Raw genomic sequence first — 21662 nt, forward strand, 5'->3', positions numbered from 1 at the left:
TCTGGATCAACCAACAGGAGGTGACACTTTGTCATAAATATCACATCGAGGGTGATCCGCATGCGGACCTGCTCAGAGAGCAGGGCAAGATGTCAAGGGTTTAGCAAATAATCTGGGAGCAGGTGGCTAGCAAGTTGTTGTGTGATGAAGAAAACCATAGCGGAAACTAGGTATGGATAAGCCTTTGAATGCCCAATGAGTGAGACTTCTTAGAAGGGCTCTTTCATCACTTATCCTTGCCTCATTCTTAAAATTCCTGCAGGGGACAGCCTGGGAGGTCTCTGGAGAGTTTCATTTTTGTAACACAACTGCTCATACACCAGTCCTGGAACAGGCTTTACCCACCTGGTGCCCTCCAGCTGTTTTGGACTCCAGCGCCCATCTGGCTGGGGATGATGGGAGTTTTGCTCCAAAGCAGCAGGAGGGGCCACAGGTTGGCCAAAGCTATTCTATAAGCTTCCTGTTCAAATTTGCCAGAGCTGGCCTGTCTAATGCTGTTCTCCATTTGTGACTATCTGCACATTTTAAAAAGACACAAGACTTCACCTGCTCTCCCAGGTGCGTTTCTTTCACACTGGTCAGTAAGTGACTGGGAGGGAGGGGGCAGGTAGGATGATGCATTGTAGACAAAAAACTATTGGTGGGAGGAGTCTTCCCAATAACGTTTGCCAGTTTCCAAATGGATGGAACTGGTTATTTGCTGTGGGGGAGGGGGGTCCAGCAACATAGATATTCCCAACTCTTTCCTTTTTTAAAGTCCCTCGCATTTCATTCTAACCCATGTGTACATTTCTGTTTTGTTTTTTTAGCTAAGCCCATATTGTCGTTTTTGCTTACTTTTCATACTGTTGCTTGTTCCTGCTAGCCCTGGGAAAGCCTGAAGCCTTGGCCACCTTGCCTAGCTCTCCCCCTTTTTCTTCTGTGACATTTCCAACCAGGCATTATCCAGATGCTTTCAAGTCACAAGGCAGCCTTCCCCAGCCGGGTGCACTGCAGAGATTTAGCTCCCAGCCAGCACTACCAGGCATGGTGGGAGTCTGGAGGGCCACCAGGGTTGGGGGGGGGGCTGCCTTAAAGGTTAGAAACTTGCTGTTCAGGGACTTAGGATGCTCAGTTTTTAGCCCAATAGAACCACCACACCTTTCTGGGACTTCCTGCCTTCCTTTTCCTCTGCAGTCCAGGGACCTTCTGCATTTCGAAAAATTTCCAAATGCGTTTGAAAATAAACCCTTAGGAAAAAATTGTGGTCAAAGCACCTTAAGTACAATTGGCAGAAATTTTCCTTTTGAATGCAGACTATCCCCAGCCTTGCTTGTAGGCCCTTCCAGCTTGTGCTCTCATTCTCTCTCCCCCTCCTTCCACAAATATTGGCCTACTGACCCTCCTCTGTCCCCTTTTCTGTCTCAGATGGCGACCCAGACGGGCGCGTGAAAGTCAGGGTCACTAAAGTAAAGCCAGGCAGCGCTCAGCAGAAGCTGCTGCGAGTCCAAGAGATGAGCAGGGACAACCCACAGCTGCGCCACATAGAGAGTGTGGTTAAGGACCTGTTGGAGAAGGAAGGCCTGAAGGCAGAAGGTAACACAGCCATGTAACCTGGACAGCCAGAGGTGGCCTTGAGCCTTTTTTAGCCTGAGCGGGGTTGTGTTTAGGGGGAGTTATTTAAGGGAGAGCAGTCAGGGATGCAAAGTCACTGGAGGGCTCTCTTAATTGCAAACCACAGGGAGCCATTGGCCATTCTGATCCTGAGCTGATAATCTCAGTACAATGGTACCTTGGTTCTCAAACTTAATTCGTTCCGGAAGTCTGTTCTAAAACCAAAGCTTTCCAAAACCAGGGTGTGCTTTCCGATAGAAAGTAATGCAAAACAGATTAATCTGTTCCAGCCTTTTAAAAACAAACCCTGAAACAGCAATTTAACATGAATTTTACTAACAAGACCATTGATCCATAAACTGTAAGCAATAATCAATGTACTGTACTATAAAATAAATAAGACAGTATTGTAGATGATAAAAATTAAAATTACATTTTTCTTACCTGCACTGATGATAGTCATTGTTTGGATGGGGGGCTTTTATCCATTTCCGCAGTCACACAATCAATCAATCAATCAATCAATCAGTAGCTGAACTGGTTTCCACACAGTCACAAAAACAAATTAACCGAAAAAGCCTCAAAAACAAAAAAATCAAAATAAATAGCAAAAACAAAAGCACCAAATTTAAGCTCCAAATATCACCTCAGAACACTGCAATCGGAAATTGAAGGCTTGAATTAAAATAGGGGGACACAAATTAGCAGTGCAACAGTAAAAATGGAAGCTCAGGACTCAAAACGGAGCACGTTCAGCTTCCGAAAAAAGTTTGAAAACTGGAACACCTACTTCCGGTTTTGCAGCGTTCAGGTTCCAAGTTGTTCGTGAACGAAGCTGTTCAAAAACTGAGGTACCAACTGTACATTATCTGCTTAATTCTTCTCCCAAGAAGGTTTCTGAGGCCAGGATTTGAACTTCTAGGACTTGAAGATTTTAAAGTACAGTAAGCCCGCTCCCCCCATTCTGCTCCTCCCCCTTTTCGCCCTTTTCCTGACATCTTTGTGATGTTTGCACATGTGCACGATCATGCATCCTTCAGACATGCCTAAACCAGGAGTTGCCTGTAAGATTATACCTTTTAATTATGAGACCCTTCAGCTGTAAAGTAGGGGAAAACAAAGAGCTGGCTTGTAGTGGATGAAGGTAGAAGTTTGATGTGAATCCCATTTATGATGTGCTTTGATACAGGGGACGGCGAGGAATTCAAGTGTAATCACCAATATCTGTCAAAACCAGAGTGTTAAAGGAGAAAGGAAAATGGGAAGTTGGATTTGTAAGAACTAGGTTCTACTGCATAGTATTGTCATCATCCTTTTGTTTGTATGCCACCTTTCTGTAGTTAAAACCATGCTCAAGACAGTTTACAACATGCAAAGATTCACATAATTACAAACATAACAAAAATAGTTGTTGCTTGTTTAGTCGTTTAGTCGTGTCCGACTCTTCGTGACCCCATGGACCAGAGCACGCCAGGCACTCCTGTCTTGCACTGCCTCTCGCAGTTTGGTCAAACTCATGTTTGTAGCTTCGAGAACACTGTCCAACCATCTCGTCCTCTGTCGTCCCCTTCTCCTAGTGCCCTCAATCTTTCCCAACATCAGGGTCTTTTCCAGGGAGTCTTCTCTTCTCATGAGTTGGCCCAAAGTATTGGAGCCTCAGCTTCAGGATCTGTCCTTCCAGTGAGCACTCAGGGCTGATTTCTTTAAGAATGGATACGTTTGATCTTCTTGCAGTCCATGGGACTCTCAAGAGTCTCCTCCAGCACCATAATTCAAAAGCGTCAGTTCTTCGGCGATCAGCCTTCTTTATGGTCCAGCTCTCACTTCCATACATCACTACTGGGAAAACCATAGCTTACTCTATGGACCTTTGTCGGCAAGGTGATGTCTCTGCTTTTTAAGATGCTGTCTAGGTTTGTCATTGCTTTTCTCCCAAGAATCAGGCATCTTTTAATTTTGTGACTGCTGTCACCATCTGCAGTGATCATGGAACCCAAGAAAGTAAAATCTCTCACTGCCTCCATTTCTTCCCCTTCTATTTGCCAGGAGGTGATGGGACCAGGGGCCATGATCTTGGTTTTTTTGAAGTTGAGCTTCAGACCATATTTTGCGCTCTCCTCTTTCACCCTCATTAAAAGGTTCTTTAATTCCTCCTCACTTTCTGCCATCAAGGTTGTGTCATCAGCATATCTGAAGTTGTTGATTTTTCTTCCGGCTATCTTAATTCCCGCTTGGGATTCTTCCAGTCCAGTCTTTCTCATGATGAATTCTGCATATAAGTTACATAAGCAGGGAGACAATATACAGCCTTGTCGTAGTCCTTTCCCAATTTTGAACCAAACAGTTCTAAATGTAGCTTCTTGTCCCACATAGAGATTTCTCAGGAGACAGATGAGATGATCAAGCACTCCCATTTCTTTAAGAACTTGCCATAGTTTGCCATAGTTTTCTGTGGTCAACACAGTCAAATGCTTTTGCGTAGTCAATGAAGCAGAAGTAGATGTTTTTCTGGAACTCTCTAGCTTTCTCCATAATCCAGCACATGTTTGCAATTTGGTCTCTGGTTCCTCTGCCCTTCAAAATCCAGCTTGCACTTCTGGGAGTTCTCGGTCCCTTAAGCCTGCCTTGTATAATTTTAAGCATAACCTTGCTAGCATATGAAATGAGCGCAATTGTGCGGTAGTTGGAGCATTCTTTGGCACTGCCCTTCTTTGGGATTGGGATGTAGACTGATCTTCTCCAATCCTCTGGCCATTGCTGAGTTTTCCATACTTGCTGGCATATTGAGTATAGCACCTTGACAGCATCATCTTTTAAATTTTTAAATTTTATGACAGACTGGTCATAGCTGAGAGTTTAGACTAAATGTGATCCACCTGGAGAAGGAACTGGCAAACCACTCCAGTATTTTGCCAAGAAAACTCCATGGACAAATACATCAAAAGTAGTAATAAAGAATAAATAAAAGACATCAAGCAGCACACAACCAAACTGAACAATTTCCACATAACCATAATAAGATCTGAAGATAAAAATACAAAAAATTAGCATCAGCAACAGTGATAGTACCCCCTCCACAAACTCCTACCCCAGCCCAAAATTCTCTTCAGCAGCCTCCGCATTTGTAGCTGGAGTCAGTCAGGCCCTCCCCTCCCAGACAATGTGGGAAAAGGCCCACACGTCAGGGAGCAGGTCTTCTAGGGCTCACAGTCAAGATCAGGCATCCCCAAACTTTAGCCCTCCAGATGTTTTGGACTACAATTCCCACCATCCCTGACCACTGGTCCTGTTAGCTAGGGATCATGGAAGTTGTAGGCCAAAACATCTGGAGGACCGCAGTTTGGGGTGCCTGGTCAAGATAGTCAGCCATCAAGTGACTTTATGTAACACCTGACTTTTGTTCTTTTTGAAATCCCAGTGAATTGTGACTGAAGTGAATTAATTACCTGTAAACTTCTTTGGCGATCACTCATAGCCGAGTAGGATTGTCTTCCATGAATATGGTCTTAACAGTGTGTCTGTAGTTAACTGTGGAGGCCAGTTCTGGATCCGCACATCCCTCCACAGTGGGGACATAGGTACCACTGTCTTAAAGGCCTCGTGGCTCCCTATTCTTGAGATTTTAAATGATGGCAAGCCAAGCATTTTGTTAGTCAAATGTCAACATGCAGGTTCACCCACACAGTCCCATGGTAACCATGGAAATTAGCATCCATCTCTGCTGCACCTGCATCACCTTTACCCCTCTCATTCCTGAACCCTTTCTACAATTAAAAGACCTATGGGCAGTTTACTCCTGGGTGATAATGTGGGAGCGGCATGCTCTTGTCTTCAACATTAGAGGTTTCTCTGGCACCCGAACCCACTCCCCTTTTGTTAAAAGGAAGGAGAAAGCAACATGCAACTTATATGTGCCAACCTGCAATGTCTGGTTCTGTTCTTTCCAGACCCACTATAACTGGCTGTGCATGAACACACTCTTGCTAAACCCCCAAGCTACTAGCTCTATAAAACTAGAAGAGAGACTTAAAAACAGCTCCTCTAGCACAGTATTGTTTTCCCCCAAACAGAATCTTGGGGACCAAACTTCCTGTGACCTTTCGCTGTGCCTCTTCCCCACATTGCTCCAATAACACTTGGCCATAGCAACTGCACATGATGGGACACAGTTGTCCTCATTGTCTAAAGGTAAACAATGCTTCATTGGCCGGCATTTGCAGAAGGCAGGGGAAATACTGAGCTAAGCTGTGTTGCTGTACACTTCCACTTTAACTAAAATGTTACTGGGCGATGCAGGGAAGAGGTGTGGACTGGCAGCTGTTGCATGTAGTTTGGACCCAAGCTAATCTTTGTGTGGGTGCCGCACATGTTGGTTACAGTTTGAGGGCAGGCTAGTCTCCTGCTGTGGCTTCTCCAGTTAAGAGATGCCTTCTGCTAGACCTCCTTGCCATGCTCCTGTATCTTCATGTGCCATTTCCCTCAAATATGATCCACTAAGGACTGGGGGCAGGGCAACTAACATGTGGCTAACTTTGTGGCTGGCAGGTAAAATTGAAATCAAGATTGTGACCACGGGTGGCCTGGGCGACGATGATGATACCCATTGGCTGTCAGAAGAGGACACCAAAAATCTCAAGGACATCTTCTTCAATATTCTGGTGAGGGCCCAAGACGAAGGGAGTGTTTTAATGAGGAGAAAGAGGTTGATCATATCACACCATGCTTATATTTAATATGGAATAAGGAAGAGGAAGAACTGCTTACAAGTCCTGTCCTCTGGTCTGGAAGATGTGGAGAGGCTGGCTATAGTTGTGGTCTTTGGTGGGGACAAGGGCTGGCTCAAAACATTTTGGCACCTGAAACAAACTGCAAAATGAAACCCCCCCACCCCTGCCAGAGAAGAAGGGGTGAGTGAAGATCTGCATCAGAAACAAGGGGGGGGGGAATAAAGATCTACACTGGAAACAAGGGAACAACCGGGGTGGGGTGGCGTGGAGAGACCAGCAACACCTTCTATTTGCCAAGAGGCCACTGTAGAGGCGGCAGATCTGGTCCCAAGGAGCGTGCTGCAGCAGTGGGTGATGCATTCCTTGGAGGCTGGATCTTCTGCTAATGTGGATGCTGCCGCCTGAGGCGGTCGCCTCACCTTACCTCATGGGTGGGCTGGCCCTGCTCTGCACATAGAATCATAGAATTGTAGAGTTGGACAGGACCACAAGATTCATCTGGTAAAACCCCTGCAGAAAGTAGCTATACCATGACTAATAAATGGTAATTACTTAAGTAGGGTGGCTTTTTTAGTAACCTTAAAGATGGCAGCAGAGTAGGAAACTCTAAACCAGACCCACAGAGCAGAATCTCCCAGGAACATCTCTTAGGCATGGTTCACAGGAATGAATGGAGCAGTGCACTTCCCATTCATTTCAACAAAGCATGGGCAGAAGAGCTTCCTGGTGGAATCAGGGATGTGTTTCCTCCTGGCAGACTCTACAGTGCACTCCCTATATTCCTTTTCTGTTGGGGGAGAGGGCGTGCCATTTAGGTTTTATACCTAGCCTGCCAAAATATCTTGGGTTGGCAGTGGGAGCTAGAATTTGTCAACTACCATTCACATGATAGATTGTATGTGTATATATTTTACACACACACACACACACACACTGCTGTGCCCCTGCTTGCTTTTCACCTTCCCAACCCTATTTCTGAAGCCATTTCTCTCTTCTCCTCAGCCCCACTTTACCCCTCTGTTTTCACCTTCAACCCCCCCATGTCTGTACCTCCCCCCATTCTGTGCAACTCCCTTGGACAGAAACCACCCCCACTCCTATTCTTCAGACCCATTCACACCCCTGCTTTCATCTTGAACCCCTTTCCCATGCCTCCTACCCGCTCCCTTTTTGTAACCCCCTTTATAAGCCAATTTTTACCTTCACACCCCTTTTTCCTCTGCACCTTTTATCATCTCTTCCTTGCACACAGATCACCCCATTCCCTTGCCTTCGCCTCTCTCCTAATGTGCAGCTACTTTGTGCACATACATTTTGCGTTGATAAGTTACTGTATCTTGTTAATAAATAGAGGCTTAAGAGCAATCCTATCAGCTTGTTCAGTTAGAGAGGTTTCAGTTGATGGTTGTTGCACATATATGGGTGATTGCTTTTTAATAAAATAATTGCTAAGTTCCCAAATTGAATTTGGAACTTCTTATTGAAGACAACACATAGTGGCAGGAGAGAAATACATAATGTGAAGGTCGTATGGAATATCAGTTATCTTTCACACATGAGACAAGTGAAGAATGGAAGAGGGAGAAGTTTTTAACAGTCATTTTTTCCCTTTCAGTGTTTCTCCCATCTCACTGTACTCAAACAGTAGCAGAAGTTTGAGTAAAGCAAGGATGAAAAGAGACTGAGGTTCTTTTTTAAAGGCAAATCAGTTTTAACAAGAAGAAATAGCTTCTGTGTTGTACCCTTCTCTGCCAACATCAAAAAGCTAACACATCAGAGCCATTCCCAGCTCCTTTTTGAATCACCACTTTTTCCCCCTTTCAGTTTGTTTCCTGCTTTCCTCAAACTTCTAGTGTTGTTTGAAACCTCCATTTCCTTTCCAGCTTTAGTCATGATTCTGCTACTTTAAATCACCACTTTTCTGCACCCTGACTCCATGCAAATCCAATATTGTGAAACAGCACTACAAATCCTCCAATGTTGGTTTCATTTTTATGTATATAGGAAGATATATATATATATATATACATACACAATACACGAAATGTGTTGATGTGCTTCTCCCCTGCTCTAATTGCCTTTTGCTTCCCCTCCTAGATCCAGGGTACAGAAGAAGCTCACAAAGAGCAGCGGAGGCAGCGTCAGCTGGAAGACAACTACCGTTTTGTGTGGGGGCGCAGGCAGGATGAATTGCCAGCTGCTGGCAGCGCTGATTCAGATGAACTGGATTTCTGAACCTCAACAAGCATTGGAACTTGGTCACCTGTGGCTTTCCTCCCTGCAAGACTTATTGGGCACCGTTTCAGTTGCTCGCCAGGAAAAACAGCGTGTTTCAGTAGTGACCAGAATCCCATTAGAATTGCCTACAAAGTGGCTGGCAAGTGTGAGGGGCCTCTCTTGCCCATAAGGTGCAAACTTGTCTTCGTTGGACTCACTGCCATCTCATGAGGTTCTCTCTCTCTCTCTCTCTCTCTCTCTCTCTCTCTCTCTCTCTCTCTCTCTCTCTCTCTCTCTCTCTCTCTCCTTCTCTCCCTCCTTCCCACCCCCTCTCTCTCTCTCTCTCAAGTACCCTCAGGCATGTCCCCACCATAGCCTAAAAGGCTTCCATAACCTGCCTCACACGGCCATGGCAGCCTTGGTGCCAAATCTGTGGTGCCCTCCCATGCCAAGCTGTTGGCTTTAACCCTCACAGTCTCATGCCAGCTGTGCTTGGCACCAGGGGCAACAAAAACCAGGCCACCCACTTGACTCATTGGGAGCTTTGTGCAGCCAAGAGTCTCTTGACCTGATGCTGCTTTCGGGTGTGCAGCTCTGGGTGGAAACAGGCCTTTGGCTCAACGCAACATGGAGTGGAGAGCTGGAACTCATTCACCACCCACCCCACTTTCCCAAACCCCTGGGCTTATGCAGATGGCTGCCTCTCACCTGTGTGCCTTGAACCTGGAGGAGGGTGACGAGGGAAAGGACACGCTTTCCCTGTCCTGTCTTGGCCTCTTCCCAGAAGTCTGTTGGGGAGGGAAGGTTTGCATGAAGCAAGTTCAAGTCTGCTCTGTCGTTTACAGGTCGTTCCTCTACTATTTTTCACTTGCATAGCACCAAGCCATTGTGCAAGGTCTGCAGCCTTGGCCTGGAGAGAATGCAAAATAGTGGTTGGTTGGGAGAATATTGCAAACTGTTCTCTCTGCCGGCATTGTTTCACATATACTAAGGCCCTCGACATGGGAGTATGTGAACTGTGCTGAAACACAGCTTCTTATGGCAAAGGCTGGCTGTTACTTCTGTGAAGTCTCAAGCCACAAGCCTGGCTGAAATCTCTTGCAGCGAGACAAGCTTTTCGCTTACATGATGGGTGACTGGAGGTGAGGAGTCCCTGGCCAAGAAAGGAGAGAGGCTGGAAGAATCTGGTTGCCTGCCTGGCCTTGGCACATACAGGATGATTCAGCTCTCTTTCTTCCTATCAATAAACCAGATCAACCCAGAATCCTAGATTCTATGTTTTGCTGTGTGTGTGTGTGTGTGTGTGTGTGTGTGTGTGTGTGAGAGAGAGAGAGAGAGAGAGAGAGAGAGAGAGAGAATGCAAATGCAATGACACTGGATACAGAATTCCTAATGTACTAGAGTGACCTTTTTTCTACCTTCACAAACCAATACATGTGATATAAAATGTGTCTTGCAACCCGCTGAAGACCTTTTTTCAGCTTGTTTTTGCAAATCTTCCGTGAATGTGCCTTACTGAGGATCTTGATGGCAAAGGGGCAGTGTCTCAATAAGCAAATAAATTTAAGGCTGAATTTAGGAATAGGTACCTGAGCCAGGCAATGGTCTGCGCTGGGCACAATCTGCCCCGGCTATGCTTGGAACAACATAATAAAAATAAACAAAAAAACAACATCCCAAAATGACAAAATCTTATAAATAAGTGGGCCTGATAACCAGCCAATTAGTAAAGAAGCAAAACAACGATGACAGAAATTTTAAATTTCCAATTTAACCAAATACCTAGGTACAGCATTTAAACAAATTAAATCATCTTTGGTTTTAGCAACAGTTTCCACTCCCATTTTTATTGTGTTGGTTGTAAGTTGTTTCTAAATGGTTTGTAATGCTGTTTTTAATGCTGTTACCTGCCCTGAAATCTTCGGGTGAAGGGTGGGTAATTAATTAGATGGACTTCTTGTTTATGGCAGGCCACTGCCCTCCTGTCTCTCACACAAAGAAGCTCAGTTCTGTGTCAACAAACTCTGTGGGGTTTTCAAGCAGCTTTTACATTCATTCATTCATTCATTCATTCACAACATAAAAATACAAAATGAAAACACATAATACATATTAAAAAACCACAAAACAAACACCCCCCTACCACAAGCACATTTTAAAGGCCATCAAATGTTTAATCAGCCAAAGGCCTGGCTATAGAGAAATGTTTTTGCCAGTGTCTCTTAATCTACCCATCAGAAGCACAAGGAAAATTAATTTCATTTGCATACCCAAAGATACCAAGGCATTCACTGCCAGCACAACTGAGATTTTCATGATGGTCAGTGAAGATGACAGAAACAAGAAGACCTTCAAATGCTCTAGTCTAGACCAGTGTTTCTCAACCATTGTGCCTCCAGATGTTTTGGGACTACAACTCCCATCATTCCTGACCACTGGTCTTGCTAGCTAGGGATGATGGGAGTTGTAGTCCCAAAACATCTGGAGGCACACTGGTTGAGAAACACTGGTCTAGACAGTTGGAGGGAAATCCCAAGCCATTGCTGTTCCAAGATCCAGCTTCCCTTCCTTTTAAAGGCACAAACTACCAATCAAATTTGTTGGCAGAGCTCATGCGGTGCTGGAGCCCTGAATGAATTAGCAAATGGTTTAGTCCCATTTCTGAAACAATGTGCTATACCCACAAATAAATAAATAAAAACCCATGTGAAAATGTATGCATTTGCGATAAGCTATGGGGTATGACTCAGGATTTTAAACTGCCACTCATTTCAAACTCCACCTCAGTGGAGGGACCATAAAATAAAGAACCCAAGAAGAGCCTGCTGGATCAGGCCACTGGCCCATCCAGTACAGCATCCTGTTCTCACAGTGGCCAATCAGATGCATGTGGGAAACCAGGGAGCAGAACATGAGCCCAAGAGCCCTCTCTCCTCCCATGGTTTCCAGCAACTGGCTTAAAGCATTGGTTGTATAAACACTTGTATACTGTCTGTCTGTCTCTCCCCCCCCCCCCCTAAAGTGCTCATGGCGCCTCTGAATTGCTATTTTGTGCCCTTCTTGAGGGTACCCTCAGGATGAGAGGTTACATGATTATACCCCAAGGAATGGGTCCCTTCTAAGGGAATGTTTCTGTCTCCCTCAAGATGATGTTCCCGTTCCTCAAGATTTTCATTCTTCCTGACAGCAGTGGAGCTGTCATCGTGGGCATGGGACCCAGATACCATGTCCCTGACTGCCACCTCCACCACTTTCTCTGCTTCTCTTACACCTTCTAGTTCTGCTACCTTAGTCTCAAGGGAACGAACTTGTTCCTAGGGAGCCAGGAGCTGATTGTACTTCTCACATACCCACAACATCTGCCCCATAGGGTAGTTACTTTGGAAGACGATCATCAGGCATACTAAAGATGATGTACAGGTGGTGTCAAACACCAGAGAAACTTGCCAAAATGTATAAAAATAATACGTCTGTGTGCTGGAGGTGTAGTGGAGAAAAGGGATCGTATATGCACATGTGGTGGAGTTGCCCCACCATTTGTAATTATTGGAATATGATTTATGAATAACTTAAAAAATTACTAAAACATACATTTAGAAAAAAAACCTGGAAATATTCTTATTAAATATAATACCAGTGGATATAAAAACAACAAAAAGGATATTATTAATGTATGGGATAGTGGCAGCAAGAGTCCTAGTGGCTCAAAATTGTGAGTCCAAAAATACACCCAGCACAGCAGATTGGCAAACGCTGATGCTAGAATATTTACAATTGGCAAGAACAACAGCAAGAATAAGAAGACAAACGAGATCTTTGCTTCTTTCAGTACACTGGTATTACCCTGTTTCTCATATTTTAAGACATACCCATAAAATAAGCCATAGCAGGATTTTTAAGCATTCAAGGAATATAAGCCATACCCCGAAAATAAGACATAGTGATAGGTGCAGCAGCAATGCCGGCCGCAGCAGGAGGAGGAGGAAAAAAATAAAACATCCCTTGAAAATAAGCCATAGTGTGTTTTTTTGAGGAAAAAATAAATATAAGACGTGTCTTATAATATGAGAAACACAGTAGTTCGCCTGTCTTCCCAAGTCATGTATACAAATTTTCGGAGACACTGTTGATGGAATCTTTCGAGGAGTTGGAGATGGCGTTTATAAATGGTCCATGTTTCACAAGCATATAGCAAGGTTGGTAGTACACTTGGCAAATCCACACCGTGATCAACTCCCGCCAGAAAACCAGTGTCCCTACTGTGGAAGGACGTGTGGATCCAGAATTGGCCTCCACAGTCACAGACTCATTATTAAAACTGTGTTTATGAAAGACAATCTTACTCAGCTATGAGTGATCACCAAACAAGAAGAATCATCGTACATATGGGAGAGGTGCAAAACACAGGAAAGGCCCCATGCCCCTGCTGGCTTCCTACCTGCATGGTTGGGATTTATTTGTTTGTTTTGTTACCTGATTAAGAGTTGGGGATTGCTTTGGGCAGAGTGGGGCACCCAGGTCCTCCTCACCTGCTGCTGAACTCACACGTCCTCATCTTGATGCTTTGTCAGCTGCGGCCAAGACATTTCCTCAGCCAGGGTTCCCTCGCCACCTGGTCCTAAATTTATATTCTCCTGGCGAGTTTATATTCTCCTGGCGAGGAAGGGAGGCCCATTTTTGTTTAGGGCTTCAGGTCATAGTTCAGCTTTTTTTAGGGAGGAGGAAAATTTTGGGTGAGCTTTTTTTAGGGGTGCCAGTGATCTAGCAGTGATCTACCACAGACATCCAGTGATCTACTGGTAGATCACAATCTACCTGTTGGACGTGCCTGCTGTAAATCAAGCAGAGAGAAAGCTGCTTGCAAGGCTCCAGTAAAGGCGTACCAGTATCTTCCTCTTGCTGCAGAGTTCCAGCATCACAGCGTCACCCAGAGGCACCCACAAATGTGAGTTATCCCTCTCTCTATTTCTTCCTTCCTTCCCTCCCTCTTCCGTCCTTAATAAAATACGGGGGGGCAGATAAGCCCCACATAGAAAGCCCATCAACATGGGGGGGTGACTTTAAAATACAGTATTTACCAGTAATTGGGGGGGCGGCACCTAGGCCTCTAGGAGTTGGCTGCTATGCCTAGGACAATTCAAGAAAGCAGATTGATGCATATGCTATGGTAATATATCAATAGAATCATGGAATTGTAGTCGGAAGGGACCACAAGGGTCATCTAGTCCAACCCCCTGCAATGCAGGATCTTTTTCCCAAGGTGGAGCTTGAACCCACGACATGGTTGAAATATTATGCTGATATGCAAGAACACCTCGGAGCTGTCGTGACTGCGGCCGTGCCTTCCCTCGCCCTCGTCCGCCCTGCCACCCCCTCTCGCCTGCCCGACCCTCCCGTCCTCTTACTGCAGAGTTCCAGCATCACAGCATCACCCAGAGGCACCCACAAATATGAGTTATCCCTCTCTCTATTTCTTCCTTCCTTCCCTCTTCCATCCTTAATAAAATACGGGGGGGGGGCAGAAAAGCCCCACATAGAAATCCCATCAACATGGGGGGGTGACTCTTTAAAATACAGTACAGTCGTACCTCGGGTTGCGAACACCTCGGGTTACGAACAACCCGGGTTACGAACTTCGCAAACCCGGAAGTATTCTCGCCGTGTGCGCGTGCGCAGAAGCGCCGCATGCCTTTGCGCATGTGCAAAGCGCAAAAATAGCGGAAATAGCGCTTTGCGCATGCGCAAAGCGGCAGTTCGGGCCCTTTTCGGGTTACGAACTTTTCGGGTTACGAACTGCGACCCGGAACGGATCGCGTTCGTAACCCGAGGTACCACTGTATTTACCAGTAATTGGGGGGGGGGGGAGATGCACCTAGGCCTCTAGGAGTTGGCTGCTATGCCTAGGAGTAGGACAATTCAAGAAAGCAGAATGATGCATATGCTATGGCTATATATCAATAGAATCATAGAATTGTAGTCGGAAGGGACCACAGGGGTCATCTAGTCCAACCCCCTGCAATGCAGGAATTTTTTCCTAAGGTGGGGCTTGAACCCACAACATGGTTGAAATATTATGCTGATATGCAGCAACGCCTTGGAGCCATCGTGTCTGCGGCCGTGCCTTGCCTCGCCCTCGCCCGCCCTGTCACCCCCTCTCGCCTGCCCGACCCTCCCGTCCTCTCCAGCCAAGCACTGTAGCCGCCGATGCTGCCAGCCCCAGAAGCACAAGGTGGCCGCTGCCGCTGCCGCCGCCACGATATCATCAGGCCAGCTGGCCCTGTAGCCCCGCCCACATTCCCACTTCGGGGCCCCGCCCCTGAACAACCATGGCTTGCCCCCCCCCCTAGTTTTGATCCTGGCTACGCCCCTGCCCTGGGGATGGGGAGTGAACAATGGGTGTTGATTATGTAGCTGATGAGTCAAATGGCAGTTGGCCTCCTGGGGAATGGATTTGCCTTCCTTCCTGAGAGGGAGTCCTGTTTACACACTCTTGGTAAGGCTACTGAGAAAAGCTAACCAGTTTTTACTTTAATGGTGACATAAAAAATGTTGCCCTAAAAATGTTGCCCTCCCCACCGTTGGGGGACGTTTTTGTGAAAGAAGATGCTGATATTACAAACAAAAAACAGGGTTATTATGAAGGCTCAGGCCTAAAATAGGCGCTGGAAGAACCACAGACTCATAGTTTGTGGAGAATAAGAAAGTAGAAAAAAAATTATTGCAGGCTTGCAACAAAATTAACACAGTCACAGCAAGTTGGGATCCCAAATAGCCGGCCATGATCCCTATTTCCCTTTGACCTTTATACTTTTAGGGGCAGTCCCATCAGTACAAGGAATCCAATCAATTTGGCCAGTTTAGAACAAAGAAACACCAATCAGAGAGGACAAGGCCTATTCCCGTTACCATCTATGAATATCAACACCTCCATCTTGGAATAGATCTTCCCTTAACCAAATTTGGGACATCCGGGATTGCTTCATGTTGAGATGAGCATCCCAACCTGTATATGGCACATCTAGGGTTACTGCGACCCAGTGAGTTGCGAAAAGATGTACTTTTGTCCCAGATTATAGCATCCTGCATCCTATGAGGCAAGTCTCCAAGGTTCCTTTCTGTGTGTGCTCACGTCCAGCATCCAGCTATAACACAGACAGAATCTAGGTGCTTTCCAACATAGGTGCATTTCCATCACCGATACAATTACAATTAAACTTTGGTAAATATTAGAAAGCAATATAATACATAAAAGACACTTCATCAATGTGTATACTGTTATACTGTGTTTTAGGACTCCAGACATAGACCAGATGAAAAACTTCAGGCAGCAAAGTTTCAAAGTTCTAAGAACAATATTGTTTCTGTCAGACAAAAGCAATAAGGTGCTGCGAGAATAAAGCTTCTTTACTTGCACAAAAACCATGTGCATGTACAGAGTATTAAATACAATTTCATACAGTAAAGGTCTGCCCCTTACCCATCCCTCTGCAGTATCCCTTTAACCAATCAGCTGTCTTCTTAGTTTCAAGCTGCATTGCTGTTTTGCTCCCCCATGGGGTGATGAATAACTATTATTGTATCTAACTAGCTGGCAGTTACCTACTCAAGCGCAGCTGTACAATTGTTTCGCATTTCATCTGAATTTAGATATTCTGTGGTTAGCCTTGTTCTGAGGGAATTTCCATCAACCAGCATAACAACAGGTGTTTGGCTGATGCATGATGAGTTTCGGTTTCAAGCTTGAACAATCATAGCTATTTCTGAACCTTGTAAAGCTACACATATAGATATTTCTAAACATTGCCCTTTGCTAAGAAGAAAGATGTACAGCAAAATGGGTTTTTTCAGCTAACATGGAGTTCTCCAAACTTTGGTCAACCCTAGCACTGGTCAGATGCCTCAGCATGGCTAGGATTGTTCTGGCCCAGTAAAGGCCCAATGCCTCAATACAACAATTAGCAATACAGCGTGGAAAGACAGTCGGGCATAACCCATAGCCCACTTCTTGAAACATCCATTCTTATCTAATGTTCCAGGCGTTCTGCCAGCCGGACAAGAACAGGAACAAGAACATTCCCTAACCAGGTGGCTTTATGTAAACATAGGCAATGCTGACAGTCATAGAAACAGCATCTTAGTAAGGCAAAGGGAGACAGAAAATATGGTTTTTAGAAAGACAAAATGACTTATACCAAAAAGGCAAAATGGCTCATTCCCTGCAGTTCTATACCAGGAAAGCATAGGCCCACTTCTCGTACCTGTGACCTATGACCTATGCCTACGCACTACAATTATTGCCAGACATTGGAATAGCTTCAATTGTACTACATTAGAATCTCGGTATCAAAGGTTTGAAAAGTAGCGCTTCTGGAAAAAAACATACAAAATGTAAACATTAACCAGTCAAGCTAGTTGATATATACTTTGTTTAAAGGCTGTTGGGGCTTTATTGACTACGCCAATAGAAGAGACCTGGGAAGGGCACTTTCCCTAGAATAGTCACATTTACAGACTTGGGACTATTGTTTTCCCTTTTGGTAATTAATATACTATGAATGTAACAGACATAAGGTTGAAAAATGAATTTGCACAGGTTTATTTTCTATTTGTGTATATACAGTATTTTGATTTTTTTAAAAAAAGATTTCAGGTACAGCCAAAGAAATATAGTGCCATGAGATTAAGAATAGGGAAAATGCAGCTCTTCTTTCTAAAATGCTTGCTTGCTTGCTTGCTTGCTTGACTGAATGACTTATTTGCCCTGTGGGAGCAGGCTGTGATCCCCGCCAGCCAGCTGGCTGTTGGGTACTTGGGAACGCTGTCCAAAGGATTTTGGCAGGAATCATAGAATCATAGAGTTGGAAGAGACCACAAGGGCCATCCAGTCCAACCCCCTGCCAAGCAGGAAACACCATCAAAGCATTCTTGACATATGCCTGTCAAGCCTCTGCTTAAAGACCTCCAAAGAAGGAGACTCCACCACACTCCTTGGTAGCAAATTCCACTGCCGAACAGCTCTTACTGTCAGGAAGTTCTTCCTAATGTTTAGGTGGAATCATCTTTCTTGAAGTTTGAATCCATTGCTCCGTGTCTGCTTCTCTGGAGCAGCAGAAAAACAACCCACCTGTCAATCATGTCACATAATAGCGATGACATGTAATTGATTTGTGATTGACAGGGATCTGACCCATGGAACCAAAAAGGTTATACAGAATTGCAGTGCTCTCAATCACCACTAGTTGTGATGGATAAACGGAAGTATGAGGTGCAGTGAGTGTGCAGCTCCCCGAGCACCTTTTGCTAGGGATATCATACCTGGGTGTTTTTTTAAAAAAAAACACACACAAAAAGAAACACACTCAACAATTTCAGGATCTTCCAAAAAAAGCTCAACAACTTTTGGGGTGTCCTGGTTCTTACCATTTGCAGTTGATTGACAGAGGAAGATTGGTGTTGCATTCATTCCCTGCTTGTTAGTATCATAGAGAGTCAGCTGCTTGACCCCTGTGGGAAAGCAGGAAGCCTATCTAGGTAAACCTTTGCACCCTTGCTCAGATCTTGCATGGCTGTGTCTACTTCTGTTCTTCCCAATCTGAAGCCTGATGTTCTAAGAAAGATATTCTCTGTGTGCTGATATATGTGAAGAATGACTATCCACAATGTATTTCCTTGGAAGTAATTTGTGTAAATATAATAAATTTGTTTACCAATGGGATTAGGATTAGAATGGTTTTACCCTTTCTCCCCAGACAACCTTTTAAGAAGTTCCACTGAAGACATATGCAGGTTGGATGTTCCAAAAGGGACTTTTTGGGGAAGCCTGCCAGTCTCAATATGGTTTGCAGGAGAACCAATGCAAAACCAAGTAGCCACTTTGGGCAGTTGTCAAACAGATCCCACAAGGCCTTCATGCTGATGCCTCTCCCCCAAGCTTCTTTCCCCAACAATCATCCAGCAACAGGAACAAGGAGCAGCAGCCATGGAGTCAGACAATGAGTTCAGTCCAGAAAGGGAGAGATTGCCTGGGGAAGCCCAAACAAATATCCCGTTGCCAACCTGGAGGGCTGGCAGCAGCCACAAACATCACCCCAAGGCTGCCTCAGCTCTCCAAATAGCTTGCAGCACCCAGGATCACTACCAGGCCCTGGTACACAGATCCCTTTGAGGATGGGGTTACACCAGGGCCTGCAACAACTCCCAGCCCTGACTACCAAGCGATGTGGAGTTGCTTTAAGGGGGACCTTCCAGTATGGACCTTCCAGTATGGACTCAAAGGGCAGAAAGGGAGAGGTAAAGGGTAATAATTTAGTTGGCGTGCTCCTGCAAACACTAGCCCTCATTGCTATCCTGTTCTTGGGCAGACAGACTGCTACAAAGGAAAAGGCAGCAGCACCGGATGCAAATCAGAAGAGAGAGCCACACCTGCAGAGAGGTAGGTGACTGTCAGGAGAGAGCCAGCAATAAATCACACAGAGTAAGTGAAGTTAACTCCTTATTAGAACAAACGGGATCTGCTCAGGAGCGCCAATCCCAATGAGCACAGGAGCTCTTCCTCTGTAGGTCTTGCCCCCAGGAGGCAGTTGTAGAGACTGAAGGTCCCTGCCTACCCACAGCTGCCTGTCTCCTCCTCTCTTGGGTCTTCCTCAAGCAATATGAGACTGCACCTGTGTGCCTGCCTTTACTGTGCCTGCTTCATACTTCTCTTGGTCCTGAGAGATCAGGTGGGAGGGGAGCTTGTTGCAGCAGGAAGAAGAGGCACTCTTGCTTCTTCACCAGCCTGCCTTTGGGCCTCCCTCCTGAGGCCTCTCTGCCCCCCATCTTCTCCCTCTTCTCTCCAGGCTTTGGGCCTCCTTCCCTTGGGGTTCCACAGCTGGTGCCTCCCACCATTCCTCTGTGTCCAGCCAGTCTGTGACATGGACAGGGAAGGCAACTTCAAGCAACCACTCCTCTCATTCCACTCAGCCACTCTACTCTTGGCTTGGCTTTCATGGTTCTCATTCGGGTTCCCTTCACAGGCAGGACTGCGCACACAGGCACATGTGCTGCACCAGGGCACTGTTATTCCGACATGTTTCCAACCCACTCCTTTCATCCCACAATGCTAGGTCCTGTTTTCAGTCAGTTTTTGGAACCCACATGCCTGTGAAGACAGGCTCCAGTGGGTTGAGTGGACAAGACCCAAAGTGGGTCCAACGGATTGAGTGGACGAGACCAAGAGTGGGTCCAAGGGTCAAGGAGGCAGTTTCTGTGGAAGGAAGGAAGGAAGGAAAGCGCAGATGGAGCTCGTCAGCCTAGGGAAAGTGGCGGTGGTGCCCTTGCCAGGGAAGGCAGGTGTTGAGCAGCAGCTTCTCCCCCCTCAATCCTCGCCCAGTCCAGAGGGGCTCCCCACTCCAGAGGGGCTGAGGGGACAACTGTTCCCAGACCCCTCACACCTTCAGTCAACTGGGTGCTGCAGCCTTTTCTGTCTCTCAGGGATGGCAGGTTGGAGCGGGAGAAGCATCGTCTCAGCTCTCACCAGTCACTGCCACCGGCTATGATCTCCCCCACTCTCCTCCCCACTTTTATGTAAGTGGAAGTCAGGAGGACGAGAGAGAGAGAGAGAATGAATTGGCTGCCACGGGTGAGGGCACAGCTCTGCCTCAGCCCCTTCGAGCTTTCCTTCACCCCTGTTACAGTCTTCCTGCCTACTGCTCCCTGGTTTTGTTCTGTCCTTGCCCTTTCTGAGCCTAACAACTGCTTCTGTTAGGCCGCCCCTCCTGCTGTGCAGAGCCAACACTCTGCAGTCGCAGCAACCAGGGATGCTGAGGTGATTTCTGAGGTGCAGCTGTAGCTCAGTGGCTTCAAGGGCTTAGACGAATGAGGAGCAGAAATTATGAGCCCCTAAAAATGCTGTGCCCAGGGCAGCCGCCCCTGTGACCGCCCTAATGCTACACCACTGCTGAGATGTGGGTGGTAGTTCAAAATCTGTTCCTGGCTGACTGGGGCTGATCCTTCAAGATCTAACAGCATGGTGATTCCTGACACTTGTCTTGGTTGGAGTGTTCTGACATGGAGCCACATTCAAATTTGCATATGGTACATGAAGGATGAAAGAATAAAGGCAAGCATTTCCCACACATATTTGTTGCAACTAAAATATCTACTTTATTGGTATCATCCTTCAGCAACCAAATCTGTCATTGTTGACATCCAAATCCTACTATAGTCCACAAATTCCTAAGAGACTGCATAGAATACGGTCTTGATTCACAGAGCTATGGCGAGGATCATGCTCTGCAGGTATAGGATCTGGAATGAGAATTGAAGACAAGATTGTTAGTTCCTTTCAGGGACACAGACTCAATAGATGTCCTGTGCACTTTGCAGCTCTGGGCTATCACAGCAAGCCTGCCTCATTGGTTTCAAAGAGGGCATTTCTATAAAGTCTAAATGATTGTACTTGGAACAGTTCATGGAAGTGACCAGAAGGGTGGCAATTCTGGACATTCAGGACCTGGTGAAAGATGCGTTGTCAAGTCAGGATGGAGCAGTGCCCACAGTGCATGACGGACTCTGGGGTTACGGCGCTCATCTCGCGTTATTGGCCGAGGGAGCCGGGATACAGCTTCCAGGTCATGTGGCCAGCATGACTAAGCCGCTTCTGGCGAACCAGAGCAGCACACGGAAACGCCATTTACCTTCCCGCCAGAGCAGTACCTATTTATCTACTTGCACTTTGAGGTGCTTTCAAACTGCTAGGTTGGCAGGAGCTGGGACCAAGCAACAGGAGCTCACCCCGTCGTGGGGATTCGAACTGCCGACCTTCTGATCGGCAAGCTCTGTGGTTTAACCCACAGCTCCACCCACGTCTCAGGCTATTAAATTAAACATACTGTACATGTAAATGGTCAATTGCAAAAAAAATCAAAAATCCAGCACAATCATATATGATTTTAAAAGATGAAACTACCAAAAATGAAGGGATGGGCAAAAGTTGAAAAGCAAAGTCAGGAGGGTTAAATCAGTGGTGGTCAACTACTTGGCTGGCTCTAATATGGGGGTCAGCAGCCTCTTTCAGTTGTGGGCTGGTCCACCGTCCCTCAGACCATGTGGTGGGCCGGACTATATTTTGGAGAGGAAAAATGA

General features: G+C 46.0%; 1 protein-coding gene and 1 long non-coding RNA gene across 5 annotated transcripts in view; one reads left to right on the top strand and one right to left on the bottom strand.

Moving 5' to 3' along the window:
- The window catches only part of OS9 (OS9 endoplasmic reticulum lectin), a 32900-nt gene extending 22895 nt beyond the window's left edge, over positions 1-10005 (top strand). For 2 of the 4 annotated variants that reach the window (XM_035102719.3, XM_035102727.3), the window contains exons 13-15: positions 1408-1575; positions 6139-6251; positions 8418-10005. In XM_035102719.3, the coding sequence (XP_034958610.1) occupies positions 1408-1575; positions 6139-6251; positions 8418-8555 (419 nt within the window). In that variant the 3' untranslated portion in view covers positions 8556-10005. The remainder of the gene's footprint in view (positions 1-1407; positions 1576-6138; positions 6252-8417) is intronic. The other 2 variants (XM_035102731.3, XM_088662831.1) reach the window with 1 other exon arrangement.
- Positions 10006-20663: 10658 nt separating this feature from the next.
- The window catches only part of LOC118081447 (uncharacterized), a 1587-nt gene continuing 588 nt past the window's right edge, over positions 20664-21662 (bottom strand). The window contains exon 3 of the long non-coding RNA XR_004692079.3: positions 20664-20825. This is a non-coding gene — a long non-coding RNA (uncharacterized LOC118081447). The remainder of the gene's footprint in view (positions 20826-21662) is intronic.

Source organism: Zootoca vivipara, chromosome 2 (assembly GCF_965207765.1).
Source record: "Zootoca vivipara chromosome 2, rZooViv2.hap1.1, whole genome shotgun sequence".
NCBI lineage: Eukaryota > Metazoa > Chordata > Lepidosauria > Squamata > Lacertidae > Zootoca > Zootoca vivipara.